This window comes from Triticum aestivum, chromosome 6B (genome assembly GCF_018294505.1).
Source record: "Triticum aestivum cultivar Chinese Spring chromosome 6B, IWGSC CS RefSeq v2.1, whole genome shotgun sequence".
Classification (NCBI taxonomy): Eukaryota; Viridiplantae; Streptophyta; class Magnoliopsida; order Poales; family Poaceae; genus Triticum; species Triticum aestivum.
In genome coordinates, this window is record NC_057810.1 from 583,091,129 (window position 1) to 583,104,922 (window position 13,794).

At 44.7% G+C, this 13,794-nt stretch overlaps 2 protein-coding genes across 2 annotated transcripts; one reads left to right on the forward strand and one right to left on the reverse strand.

Annotated features, from left to right (window-relative positions):
- Positions 1-6,116: 6,116 nt before the first annotated feature.
- Positions 6,117-9,231, forward strand: LOC123138154 (APO protein 2, chloroplastic). The gene is made up of 5 exons (XM_044558065.1): positions 6,117-6,305; positions 6,442-6,509; positions 6,941-7,261; positions 8,055-8,915; positions 9,034-9,231. Exons 1-4 carry the CDS (start codon positions 6,195-6,197, stop codon positions 8,878-8,880), a joined length of 1,326 nt encoding a protein of 441 aa, XP_044414000.1. The 5' UTR covers positions 6,117-6,194; the 3' UTR covers positions 8,881-8,915; positions 9,034-9,231.
- LOC123138155 (dynein light chain 1, cytoplasmic) lies at positions 9,228-11,312 on the reverse strand. The gene is made up of 2 exons (XM_044558066.1): positions 10,742-11,312; positions 9,228-9,754 (listed from the first exon to the last, which is right to left on the reverse strand). The coding sequence occupies exons 1-2, from the start codon at positions 11,030-11,032 to the stop codon at positions 9,599-9,601; spliced, it is 447 nt and encodes a 148-aa protein (XP_044414001.1). The 5' UTR covers positions 11,033-11,312; the 3' UTR covers positions 9,228-9,598.
- Positions 11,313-13,794: the final 2,482 nt, after the last annotated feature.

Genomic DNA, 13,794 nt, shown 5'->3' on the forward strand with positions numbered 1-13,794 from the left:
TTGCCCTATTAAACGTGAATGCAGCTGTCTCTAATGCATAACCCCAAAACAATAATGGTAAATCAATAAGAGACATCATAGATCGCACCATATCCAATAAAGTGCGGTTATGACATTCGGACACACCATAACGTTGTGGTGTTCCAGGTGGCGTGAGCTGTGAAACTATTTCACATTGTTTTAATTGAAGACCAAACTCGTAACTCAAATATTCGTCTCCGCGGTCAGATCGCAGAAACTTTATTTTCTTGTTACGATGATTTTTCCACTTCACTCTGAAATTCTTTGAACCTTTCAACTATTTCAGACTTATATTTCATCAAGTAGATATACCCATATCTGCTCAAATCATCTTGTGAAGGTCAGAAAATAACGATACTTGCCACGAGCATCAATACTCATTGGATCGGTATGTATTATTTCCAACAAGTTAGTAGCTCGCTCCATTGTTCCGGAGAACGGAGTTTTAGTCATCTTGCCCAAAAGGCACGGTTCGCAAGCATCAAATGATTCATAACCAAGTGATTCCAAAAATCCATCTTTATGGAGTTTCTTCATGCGCTTTACACCGATATGACCCAAACGGCAGTGCCACAAATAAGTTGCACTATCATTATTAACTTTGCATCTTTTGGCATCAATATTATGAATATGTGTATCATCACGATCGAGATCCAACAAACTATTTTCATTGGGTGTATGACCATTGAAGGTTTTATTCATGTAAACAGAACAACAATTATTCTCTGACTTTAAATGAATAACCGTATTGCAATAAACATGATCAAATCATATTCATGCTCAATGCAAACGCCAAATAACATTTATTTAGGTTTAACACTAATTCCGAAAGTATAGGGAGTGTGCGATGATGATCATATCAATCTTGGAACCACTTCCAACACACATCGTCACTTCACCCTCAACTAGTTTCTGTTTATTTTGTAACTCCTATTTCGAGTTACTAATATTTAGCAACCGAACAAGTATCAAATACTCAGGGGCTACTATAAACACTAGTAAAGTATACATCAATAACATGTATATCAAATATACCCTTGTTCACTTTGCCATCCTTCTTATCCACCAAATATTCAGGGCATTTCCGCTTCTAGTGGTCATTTCCTTTGCAGTATAATCACTCAGTTTCAGGCTTTGGTCCAGCTTTGGGCTTCTTCGCGGGACTGACAACTTGCTTGTCATTCTACTTGAAGTTCCCTTTCTTTCCCTTTGCCCTTTTCTTGAAAATAGTGATCTTGTCAACCATCAACACTTGATGCTCTTTCTTGATTTCTACCTTCGTCGATTTCAACATCACGAAGATCTCGGGAATCATTTTTGTCATCCCTTGCATACTATAGTTCATCACGAAGTTCTAGTAACTTAGTGATGGTGACTAGAGAATTCTGTCAATCACTATCTTATCTGGAAGATTAACTCCCACTTGATTCAAGTGATTGAAGTACCCAGACAATCTGAGCACATGCTCACTAGTTGAGTGATTCTCCTCCATCTTTTAGCTATAGAACTTGTTGGAGACTTCATATCTCTGAACTCGGGTATTTGCTGGAAATATTAACTTCAACTCCTGGAACATCTCATATGGTCCATGACATTCAAAACGTCTTTAAAGTCCCGATTCTAAGCCGTAAAGTATGGTGCACAAAACTATCAAGTAGTCATCATATTGAGCTAGACAAACGTTCATAACGTCTGCATATGCTCCTGCAATAGGTCCGTCACCTAGCAGTGCATTAAGGACATAATTCTTCTGTGCAGCAATGAGGATAAACCTCAGATCACGGATCCAATCCGCATCATTGCTACTAACATCTTTCAACACAATTTTCTCTAGGAACATATCAAAATAAACATATGAAAGCAACAACGCAAGCTATTGATCTACAACATAATTTGCAAAATACTACCAGGACTAAGTTCATGATAAATTTAAGTTCAATTAATCATATTACTTAAGAACTCCCACTTAGACAGACATCTCTCTAGTCATCTAAGTGATTACGTGATCCAAATCAACTAAACCATGTCCGATCATCACGTGAGATGGAGTAGTTTTCAATGGTGAACATCACTATGTTGGTCATATCTACTATATGATTCACGCTCGACCTTTCGGTCTCCGTGTTCCGAGGCCATATCTGTATATGCTAGGCTCGTCAAGTTTAACCTGAGTATTCCGCGTGTGCAACTGTTTTGCACCCGTTGTATTTGAACGTAGAGCCTATCACACCCGATCATCACGTGGTGTCTCAGCACGAAGAACTTTCGCAACGGTGCATACTCAGGGAGAACACTTCTTGATAATTAGTGAGAGATCATCTTAAAATGCTACCGTCAATCAAAGCAAGATAAGATGCATAAAGGATAAACATCACATGCAATCAATATAAGTGATATGATATGGCCATCATCATCTTGTGCTTGTGATCTCCATCTCCGAAGCACCATCGTGATCACCATCGTCACCGGCGTGACACCTTGATCTCCATCGTAGCATCGTTGTCGTTTACGCCATCTATTGCTTCTACGACTATCGCTACCGCTTAGTGATAAAGTAAAGCAATTACAGGGCGTTTGCATTTCATACAATAAAGCGACAACCATATGGCTCCTGCCAGTTGCTGATAACTTCGGTTACAAAACATGATCATCTCATACAATAAAATATAGCATCACGTCTTGACCATATCACATCACAACATGCCCTGCAAAAACAAGTTAGACGTCCTCTACTTTGTTGTTGCAAGTTTGACGTGGCTGCTACGGGCTGAGCAAGAACCATTCTTACCTACGCATCAAAACCACAACGATAGTTTGTCAAGTTAGTGCTATTTTAACCTTCGCAAGGACCGGGCGTAGCCACACTCAGTTCAACTAAAGTTGGAGAAACAGACACCCTCTAGTCACCTGTGTGCAAAGCACGGCGGTAAAACCAGTCTCGCGTAAGCGTACGCGTAATGTCGGTCCGGGCCGCTTCATCCAACAATACCGCTGAACCAAAGTATGACATGCTGGTAAATAGTATGACTTGTATCGCCCACAACTCACTTGTGTTCTATTCGTGCATATAACATCAACGCATAAAACCTAGGCTCGGATGCCACTGTTAGAGAACGTAGTAATTTCAAAAAAATTCCTACGCACACGCAAGATCATGGTGATGGCATAGCAACGAGAGGGGAGAGTGTTGTCCACGTACCCTCGTAGACCGTAAGCGGAAGCGTTATGACAACGCGGTTGATGTAGTCGTACGTCTTCACGATCCAACCGATCCAAGTACCGAACGTACGGCACCTCTGAGTTCAGCACACGTTCAGCTCGATGACGATCCCCGGACTCCGATCCAGCAAAGTGTCGGGGATGAGTTCCGTCAGCACGACGGCGTGGTGACGATGATGATGCTCTACCGGCGCAGGGCTTCGCCTAAACTCTGCGACGATATGACCGAGGTGGAATATGGTGGAGGGGGGCACCGCACACGGCTAAGGAACGATCCGTAGATCAACTTGTGTGTCATGGGGTGCCCCCTGCCCCCGTATATAAAGGAGCAAGGGGGGAGGTGGCCGACCCTAGGAGGGGGCGCACAAAGTGTGGAGTCCTACTAGGACTCCCTAGTCCTAGTAGGATTCCACCTCCCTTGTTGGAGTAGGAGAGGGGAAAAGAAGGGGAGAGGAAGAAGGAAAGGGGGGCTGCGCCCCTTGTCCAATTCGGACCAGAGGGGGGGCGCAGGCCTCCTTCCTTTTGGCCTCTCTCCCCTATTCCCGTATGGCCCAATAAGGCCCATATACTCCCCGACGAATTCCCGTAACTCTCCGGTACTCCGAAAAATACCCGAATCACTCGGAACCTTTCCGAACTCCGAATATAGTCGTTCAATATATCGATCTTTACGTCTCAACCATTTGGAGACTCCTCGTCATGTCCCCGATCTCATCCGGGACTCCGAACTCCTTCGGTACATCAAAACTCATAAACTCATAATATAACTGTCATCGAAACCTTAAGCGTGCGGACCCTACGGGTTCGAGAACTATGTAGACATGACCTAGAACTATTCTTGGTCAATAACCAATAGCGGAACTTGGATGCCCATATTGGCTCCTACATATTCTACGAAGATCTTTATCGGTCAAACCGCATAACAACATACTTTGTTCCCTTTGTCATCGGTATGTTACTTGCCCGAGATTCGATCGTCGGTATCCAATACCTAGTTCAATCTCGCTACCGGCAAGTCTCTTTACTCGTTACGTAATGCATCATTCCGTAACTAACTCATTAGCTACATTGCTTGCAAGGCTTATAGTGATGTGCATTACCGAGAGGGCCCAAAGATACCTCTCCGACAATCGGAGTGACAAAACCTAATCTCAAAATACGCCAACCCAACATGTACCTTTGGAGACACCTGTAGTACTCCTTTATAATCACCCAGTTACGTTGTGACGTTTGGTAGCACCCAAAGTGTTCCTCCGGTAAACGGGAGTTGCATAATCTCATAGTTACAGGAACATGTATAAGTCATGAAAAAAGCAATAGCAACATACTAAACGATCAAGTGCTAAGCTAACGGAATGGGTCAAGTCAATCACATCATTCTCCTAATGATGTGATCCCGTTAATCAAATGACAACTCTTTTGTCCATGGTTAGGAAACATAACCATCTTTGATAAACGAGCTAGTCAAGTAGAGGCATACTAGTGACACTATGTTTGTCTATGTATTCACACATGTATTATGTTTCCGGTTAATACAATTCTAGCATGAATAATAAACATTTATCATGATATAAGGAAATAAATAATAACTTTATTATTGCCTCTAGGGCATATTTCCTTCACTCCGAACCAGACACAACATCAGCAAGCGCGTGCACGCCGGAGATCCAGGCCGGCCGGAGGTCATGCAACACGAGCGGACCAGATCGACTCTGATCTGACGAGGGGAGCCCGGGGCCTCCCCGCGCCATGACCAGCACCCACCGGGACCTCGCTGCCCATTCAGCCTAGGGGATCCGGCCTACCTCACCGACGAGCACTCCCCGCCACCGGAGGAGCGCCGTCCGCCCCAGCGAGGCCGTCGCCTCAGATCAGCCGGCGCGGATCTAACCAGCAGCGCGCACCAGCCGACGCACCGGCCACCGATCTCCGTCGTCGCCGCGCCCGAAGAAGCAGCCCCTCGCGACCCCTGTTCCAAGCGAGGTCAAACGAGATCCCCGCCGCCGCCGGCACCGCGCGGTCTTTGCCCGGCGGCGCCCGGCGGCGGCGGCGGGAGGAGAGGAAGGAGGTGGAGGCTGGGTTCGGCGGCGGCTAGGGTTGGGCGCCCGGGTCGCCCGCGGGGGGGGGGGATCGACACGGGGCTACAGGGCTATTAAGATCCAGTGACTGCTTCACGCCGACCAACCACTAAAAAGATGAACAAACAACGGATCATAAGCACTTGCTGAAAAGCCGGACAGAGGCTACGGTAGAGTGGTAGCTGCATGTACATGTGGTGGCTACACTTACTTGATTACAAAAGAAAATATAATTTTATATGATAACTTAATACTCCCTCCGTCCTATAATGTAAGATTTTTTTGGCACTAGTGTAGTGCCAAAAAAGTCTTACATTATGGGATACTAGTGCCAAAAAAGTCTTACATTATGGGACAAAGGGAATAAGAAGTAGTATAATTGAGGCTTTTTTTGAGTTACTGGTTGAAAAAAATTGTAATACAGCTTGAATATTTTTGGTACACAGGTTGAATTTTTTTAGGTACACGTTCAATATTTATTTGAATATATGTTGAACATTTGTGGAATTCACGTTGAATATTTTTCTAATACATGCTGAACATTTTTCAAGATTGTTATTAACATTTCCGTAAAACATGCGAACATTTTTTAAGTGTTTATAAACATTTTTTAATGATAGTAATTCTTTTGTATATGTTATAAATACTTTTAAAAATTGGGTGAACAAAATTTTACGTTTGTTATGTTGTGGACATTTTTAAAATTGCGTGGAAAAATGAGACCGTAACCAAGATCCCACCTCACCAGCCCACATAGACAGTCCACCCCGACCCGAAGAAGCCCGTGGCAAAGAGAGCCTAGCGAACGCAGAGGATAGGGAGAGAAAAAGCAACCAGACGCCCATCGCTCGCTCCTTCTCCCCACTGGTCGCAGCCATGAGACCCTCCTCCTCTTCCTGCCCTCTCCCGCCTCCCCCGACCTGCTCGTCCCGCCTCCCCCAGCTCCGCTGCTTCGTCGGCCTCCGGTGGTCTGCCCCCCGCGTTCAGGTATGCTCGCCCCCGTCATCCCAGCGGAACCACGCCCCCAACCTCAACCTGGCGCTACCTGCTCGGCTGCAGGAGCAGAGAGGGTCGGAAAAGAGCGATGGTTTTGAAATTTTATTATGCTGTCCCTCTGGCGCAGGTCAGGGGGCAATTAGACGCGTTTGCAGGAATTGGCAGTGGTGCGCGTGGATGCGGTGCGCGATTCAGGTTAGTTCGAGGCTTGCTTTGTGAATTCTGAACCTTATGGTGCCGCTGCCGTTAACAAGCATGCTGAAAACAAAATCAAAATTACAGTAAAAATGTTGGTCAGTACCGATGTTGGTAGTTTGCTCTAATGAATTGCAACTCTGAAATATTGTCATGACTCATAAGTAACTGGTACCACTGGTAGTGGGTACCTTTGGGCAACAAACTATGATGTTAGTAAGATACCGGTTCAATTCGTGAACATGTAATGGTAAGTTGGTAGTCAATCATAAACTCGCGATAAAACTAGAAAAAGTTGATGATACTAGCTGAATGGTATGGTTGGTGAAAATTTACCTTGATTTAAGCACTCACATTTGATTCTGAAATTGAGTGGGTCCAATATCGAACATATTTTGTACCCTGATGAATCCCCTTTTTTCTGACTACAGAGCGCCTGCTTCCAGTGCGTCCCAACCTTGTTATAGCTCCACCGTCATTAGGAACGACAATTCTCAAAATGCTGATTTTCCACGTAACTACTCCAAAAGGGAGAAGAAACCATTTCCTATACCAGTACTGGAGTTAAGGCGCCGAGCAAGACAGAGGATGAAGGAAGCTGAAGGGAAGCCTAGGGGGCCGCCGCCACCTCCGAAAAATGGATTGCTGGTCCAGAGACTAATACCAGAGGCATACAGAGTGTACAACGCAAGAATTTTGCTGATCAACAACTTGAAGAGGCTGATAAAAGTAGTACCAGTGAAAGGCTGCAAGTAATTATCTTGTCCTGTTTTTTTTCCTGATAAGTATGCTCTTGAAATCGTGCTAAAGGTAAAATTCCTCATTACATATCTATCACACTCGACAGAAGAGGTCTGTCTTCATGCTGTATAATCTGTAAAGCACAATAGCATGATAGGATTTGTATAAACGACAGATAAAGTACCTCACATACACGTGTTCCATTGGCAATATGATTAAGTTATGCCAATGCATATAATTAACTTACCTTTTCGTCTAGTAATATGACATGAACCATGTAGGATGGAGGTATCTAGATGCACAGTTGAAGTAGTCGGCTTGAGAGTATTCTAGAAGGTTGTTTCTTGTGTACCCCGTTGAATACATACATTTGCGCGTACATTACTGAATCCAATTAAGGCATCTCCATTTGGTTTTATCAAAGCCTCCAGTGAGTCAAAACGGACATCTGCATTAAGTCAGGACAGAAGTTTGGACTTCATGTTTATTTCTTGAAGAAATCTCTGTTCATGTTAAAATTTAATCCTGTGATGGTATTTGATAATTTGAAAATGATTTAGTTCATAAGTCATAATGCTGTGTTGCCCTGTGCTTTTTAGTTTTTTATGTTGTGTTGTGTCACATTGACAAAATTATATTGATACACATGACTATTTTACAATTTACCAACTTATGTACCCTTAGGTTGTCTTATGCATTTGTTCAGTCCACTATGCCGCTCATGTGCACTCGTGATTATCAGTGAGATCTATGATTTCTTTACTATTGCTATATGTGAGGAAATAATGCCTGTTTCCGGTGCAGATATTGCAGTGAGATACACGTTGGATCTGTTGGACACCCTTTCAGAACATGCCGAGGAATGTCTTCTGATAAACGCAAGGGAGAACATGACTGGGGAAGTACTTTTGTTGAAGCTGTTTTCTTGCCAGTTGAAGCTTACCACCTAGAGGACCGTCTGGGCCCGCGTATTCCTCATGACCAGAGGTTTGAGGTGCCCCGCGTTCCTGCTCTTGTGGAGCTTTGCATCCAAGCTGGTCTCGACCTCCCTGAGTACCCCACAAAACGCCGAAGAAAGCCAATTGTTAAGATCGGAAGGAAAGAGTTTGTCGACGCAAATGAAGATGACCTGCCTGACCCAGAGCCTGACAAATTTAAGGAGCCAATTCTCGAAGAAATATCCGACGATGAGATTACCCCTCCGTCGAGCCCAGAGGAGACGGCTGCTCTTGCTGAGGAAACACTCGAAGTGTGGGAGACACTCCGGAACGGTGCCTTGAGGTTCATGAAGAGGTATTCAGTGAGGGTGTGCGGATACTGTCCTGAGGTGCACATTGGAGCGAGTGGTCATAAAGCGCGCAACTGTGGAGCCTTCAAGCACCAGCAGAGGAATGGACAGCATGGGTGGCAGGCGGCGGTGCTCGATGACCTAATACCCCCTAGATACGTCTGGCACATGCCGGAATCTGGGGAGTTGCAGAAGGAGCTCAAGATCTTCTATGGGCAGGCGCCGGCTGTCGTTGAGATATGCATTCAGGGCGGCGCACAAGTGCCGGAGAAGTACAAAGCCACAATGAGGCTAGATATAGGGATTCCCTCCAGCTTGAAAGAGGCTGAAATGGTCGTCTGAATGGAAATGTGGTGTTTACGTTTTGTACGATTGAGGTCAAGAAAACTGCAAGCTCCATTCGTGCTGACCATAGGTTCATTATTATCTTACTCCATGTATATATAGCAGGAACTTAGCTTAGTCAGATAATCTGGTAAGTTTTGTTTGTTTCAGATGTGAATCAACGTTTACCAGATGTTTCTTTGTCTGAGGGATGTCATGGCCACTATTTACAGCGATGGAATTGGGGCACACATGCTGATGCTGATATGTGCCTTACGCTGCGGTGTGCTACATGAACACTTTGTGTCAAATTCAGAACCAGTGCAAGTTCAGATTTTTCTTTTCTTAATGAAGGATGCCTGGAATCAAGAGATGAAGTGATTTCCTGCCTTGCACAACAGCAATCTTGTTTAGTACATGCTGAAAGCTTGCATCACTTCAATATACACCAAATTGTGTTCATGTTTGGACATCTACAGAACATCAGAAACCTCTCCCACACTGAAAAGCACGACGATCAGACCGCGTTCAGCTGGGACACGTTACGCCGTCGAATTCTCGGAGTTTCGAACCGTAGTCGTGACGCAAAAAGGGAGTCTCCATTGCCATCGGAGAAACAATGCAATTTAATTACAAGGCCTTGTTCAGCCGAACCGTTTGCATTTGGGAGCTGGGACGCCCTCACACTCCCACACAGGTGCATACAATTAGTGAACGACGATTTGTGTGGCCATCGTCAATGGGGCGGGGGCTCCACCGCCGTCCTGAAGAGCAGTATGTAGACCTTATCAACAGAGAAGTACAAGAATCCGCCCCTGGCGTGCGTGACGTATGAACCGAAGCTCGTCCCCACGATGCAGTGCCAAGCCGCGCCGTAAGCGGTGTCGAACTCCTGTCAGCAAAGGATAATTATAAGCTCCACCATGTGTGCACTAATGCTCATGTGAGTAGAAATGTAAAGTTTGCGAGTGTTCGAACAAATCATGTGATTGTCTGGTTAAATTGTGAATGACATTAGAGAAGCAATGGCAAAGCTGGCAGAGATTGAGCATTTTGAGCGCGGCAGATGTGAATAGTCATTCCCCGGAAGGCTAGAACAGTCAATTGACGCATATTTCCTGGTCAAACTTATGCGGTGACACTGACAGCCACATGCATGATTACAACTTTGGATTGTTCTATTTGTTAAATGATCTAATCGGTGGTTAGCTACGCGAATGATCGTTTCATTAGGCTTGACCCCATCGCCTAGGTGTTGGGAGCCTGATGCTCCAACTGCCAATGATGACAAGCAAAACAACAAACTCATTTTCAGACAGCTGCAGAGGGCAGCCGACTCAATACACTCCACCTACGTATCCCTTCGTTCCAATTTACTCGTCCTGTTTTTAGTTCAAATTTGAACTAACTAAAACCACGACGAGTAAATAGGAACGGAGGGAGTAGATAGTACTAGTAACACACAAAATGGAAGTGGTGTGGTGATCATAATGCGGAGGATCTATCCGCAATTTCGACATGAATGCAGCTCAATCCTTCAAGGCGGATACAAATGCAGAAGTACATCGATCAATTATCACTGCATTGCCGCGAGAGTACAGTCGAACTTACTCCCAGAATCAGAGGTGTTCTACGAAAGTTCCTAGCAAGCTAGCAAGATGCTGCACTCGCTGCACAATCACGAGTATTATAATCGGCGACTAGAAGGCAACAGGGGCAAATACTCCTACTAGTACTAGCAATCATGTACGTACGTACTGCCAATCCGCCGCGTCTGACGGTGCATTTTTTTGGGAGCAGGCAACGCGGCGGGTTCCTGGCCAAGCTGTGCGCTAGCAATCTTGGAGACGGCAATGGGGTTGTAGTCATGGTTAGTTACCTTCTTGAGGGCGAGCGCGAGGCGCTTGGGCTCGAGTCGGCGCGGGAAGTGCGGCATCCCGGCGAGCTCGTCGCGGGCGCAGCGGAACGCGCGCCGCTGCAGCGCGGGCGGCATGTCGGCCGCCACCACCCGCACCACCGCCTTCCTCTCCGCGCCGACGCCGTCCTCCTTCTTCGAGCCGCCCTCCTCGGCGCCAGCGCCGTCGTCCTCCGCGAGCCTGGCGACGCCGAGCAGCGACCTGATGACGCCGCCCCGGCGCCCCGCCTCGCCGCGGGCCTCCTGCTCCCTCATGCTCGCGAGTAACAACTCACAACCCTCCCTTGCCGCCGGCCGGGAGCGTTGTTTGCCGAGCGGGCCGGGAGGAGGGAAACGAGCTGAGCTGAGCTGAGATGGCGAGTGTGCTCTGGTATTTCTTTGTTAACGCTGTGCGGCGGTTGGGGCGGCTTTTTGTATTGGGGCGGGAGAGGATGTAGCGTTGGGGCTCGTTAAAGTTGGCGCCGTACTCTCATCTCCCGTTTTTATCATTTCTTTTCTCGGCCTGCCCGGGAAGCCCGCCGGTGGGATCACCGACGCGACGGGCACGGCCGAGCTCCGGGACGGCGCACGATGGTTTTGTTTCTTTTTGCTCGGCGAGGCGCGCGCGTGGCGTTGGGGGCGACGACGAGCGGCGAGATCCGGACGTGGAACGGCTGCCATGGCCACGGTAGGACTGCTGCACCGTGCACCATACCGCCCCGCGCAGTTGACTACAGTAGTTCAGTAGGCAGTTTTGCTAAGTCTCGGTCAAAGTCTCGGTCGATGCTACTACATTCCTTTAATCTTGCATGAAGATTGATACAATTTTTTCTTCTCTTTAGCTGTTTTCTTCTTATTATTATAAGCTACATTACTTGACTGAGCCTTGGTTAAGCCTTAGCCGACTGAGACCTAGCCACACCTTTCAGTAGGAATAATTCAGTAGGTGGATGGTACTACGACTGCTTCATCGGACCGTCCTCGCTTCACCGTGGTGTTCAGGCAAAACATGGTGTGTGTGATGAAATATGACGCGTCGAGTTGTGCAGTGCGTGCAGACACTGGTTTGCTTGTCCACGGTATGAAGCTATGAACGAGGAGCACCTGGTTCTAGGTTTGATCGGCTAAACCATCAAAATGAGTTCCGGAGGGAAAAGTTCCTTCCTGGGAGCAAAATTAGAAGTTGGGCGCTCGTTGGCGGTGAATGCACACCCTCCTGCCCTCATGCGCACGAGCTTAGCAACTGCAGCGAAAGAATTTTCGTGCCTAATATGTAGTGTGGAGTGTTAAGAACTATGAAGAGCCATACATTTGAACTTTTCTAAAATTTCGAACGCGTTTTTTTTAAATAGAATACAACTTGAAACGTGAACCTTTTTCAAATTTGTGAACAAATTTTTTAACATATGAACACGTATTTTAAAACAAGAACAATCTTGAAACACTGGAGAACATTTTGAAATTATGAACAAATTTTTAAAAATGATAACAAATTTTGAAACTACAAACTTCTTTGAAGTATCGAACAAATTGTAAAATTGCAAACATTTCGGTAAAAAATAAAAAAATGTAACTTTGGACACTTTCTTAAAATGCACACAAATTTGTAAATTCCAATTATTTTTTTTGAAATTACGAACAATGTTTATGAACAAAATTTGAAACTTTGAACCTTGTTCTAAAAGGTGAACAAATTTTGTAATTCCAGATTTTTTTTTGAAAAGGCAATTCTTGAGAACGTGACAAAAGTGGAACTTTTGAACCTTTTTGTAAAAAAAATGATTTTTTTTATATGTTCATATAAAAAAAGTGGTTTTTAAGAACAATAACAAAGAAAAAAGGAATATATCTAAAGTTGAAAAATAAACAGAAAAAATGAATACAGAAAAAGGAAAAAAAAGAAACATAAAGAAGGAAAACGGAAAAAAGAAATGTAAATAGAAACAGAAAAACAAAAAAAGAAAAGGAAAAACAAACGAAAATGGTATATAGAAAGCAAAAACATCAGTTCAAAAACCGAGCTGCCTCACTGTGCGAAAGTGGGCCGGCCCAATTCCGGCACTCGAGGGGATCGCATTGCGAATGCTTCTTGGCAGTTTGACGCTAAAAGCGTCAAATATGTTTTTCCATCCTCCCGGCGCCCGCGTCACCTTGGGCGGACCTAACAAGGAGGTGATCGGCCGCTCACTCGCCGGTTTTCCTGGTTCGCTGGGTGCGGTTGACATGTCCGGTTAAAAGGTCCACCATTGACTTTTTGAGAAAAATACATTTTTAAAAGAAAATAGAAATATAAAATTGAAAGGTATTTTGTGATTTTTTTAAAAAGTTCAGGAATTCAAAAAAGGATCTTGGATTTTGAAAAAAATCGCTAATTTGGAAAAGTTCATCAATTTAAAAGAAATAATAATTTGAAAAGAGTCATGAATTTTATTATTTTATTGATTTTGGGAAAAAAGTTCACGAATTTGAAAAACTTCATGGACTTCGAAAAACAAATCACATATTCAAAAAAATGAATTGAAGAAAAGTTCACGTGTTTTGGAAAAAAGGTTCATGCTTTTGAAAAAAGTTTTAAAAATTGAAAAAAGATTTTGAATTGGAAATAAGTTCATGGATGTAAAAAAAGAATAAAAAGATAAAAAGTAGAATTAAAACAGTGCGGAAAACAAAACAAAAAACGATGGAAGCTTCAAAAGCTTCCCTCTCGTGCCCAACGGGACAACCCATTCTACATGTATCAAAGCGAGGGGTTTGTGCACCGTTTACGAACAAGGTTGTACACCCATAGAGGTTCATTCGAGTGGTTGGTTCTATTCATGGCCCGAGCATAACAGGTGGTCATGTGGAAATAGCATTAGTTCTCTTCTTTCATGTGGAATGGCCCATGTGTTTGGTTCGAACCGGTGACGACTCCTCATCCGGTCGCTTCGCTCTAACTAGCATCAACACTATTGAGTCACCATTACTCTAGAGTGGCGCTGACCGGCATGAAAGTGTTGGAGAACGTAGTAATTTAAAAAAAATCCTACGCACACACA

Coding starts and splice junctions, on each gene's coding strand:
- LOC123138154 (XM_044558065.1), top strand. CDS start 6,195: ATGAGACCCTCCTCCTCTTCCTGCCCTCTCCCGCCTCCCCCGACCTGC. Junction 6,510..6,940: donor GGATGCGGTGCGCGATTCAG/GTTAGTTCGAGG, acceptor TTCTGACTACAG/AGCGCCTGCTTCCAGTGCGT. Junction 7,262..8,054: donor GTACCAGTGAAAGGCTGCAA/GTAATTATCTTG, acceptor TTTCCGGTGCAG/ATATTGCAGTGAGATACACG.
- LOC123138155 (XM_044558066.1), bottom strand. CDS start 11,032: ATGAGGGAGCAGGAGGCCCGCGGCGAGGCGGGGCGCCGGGGCGGCGTC. Junction 9,755..10,741: donor TCGCGCTCGCCCTCAAGAAG/GTAACTAACCAT, acceptor CTTTGCTGACAG/GAGTTCGACACCGCTTACGG.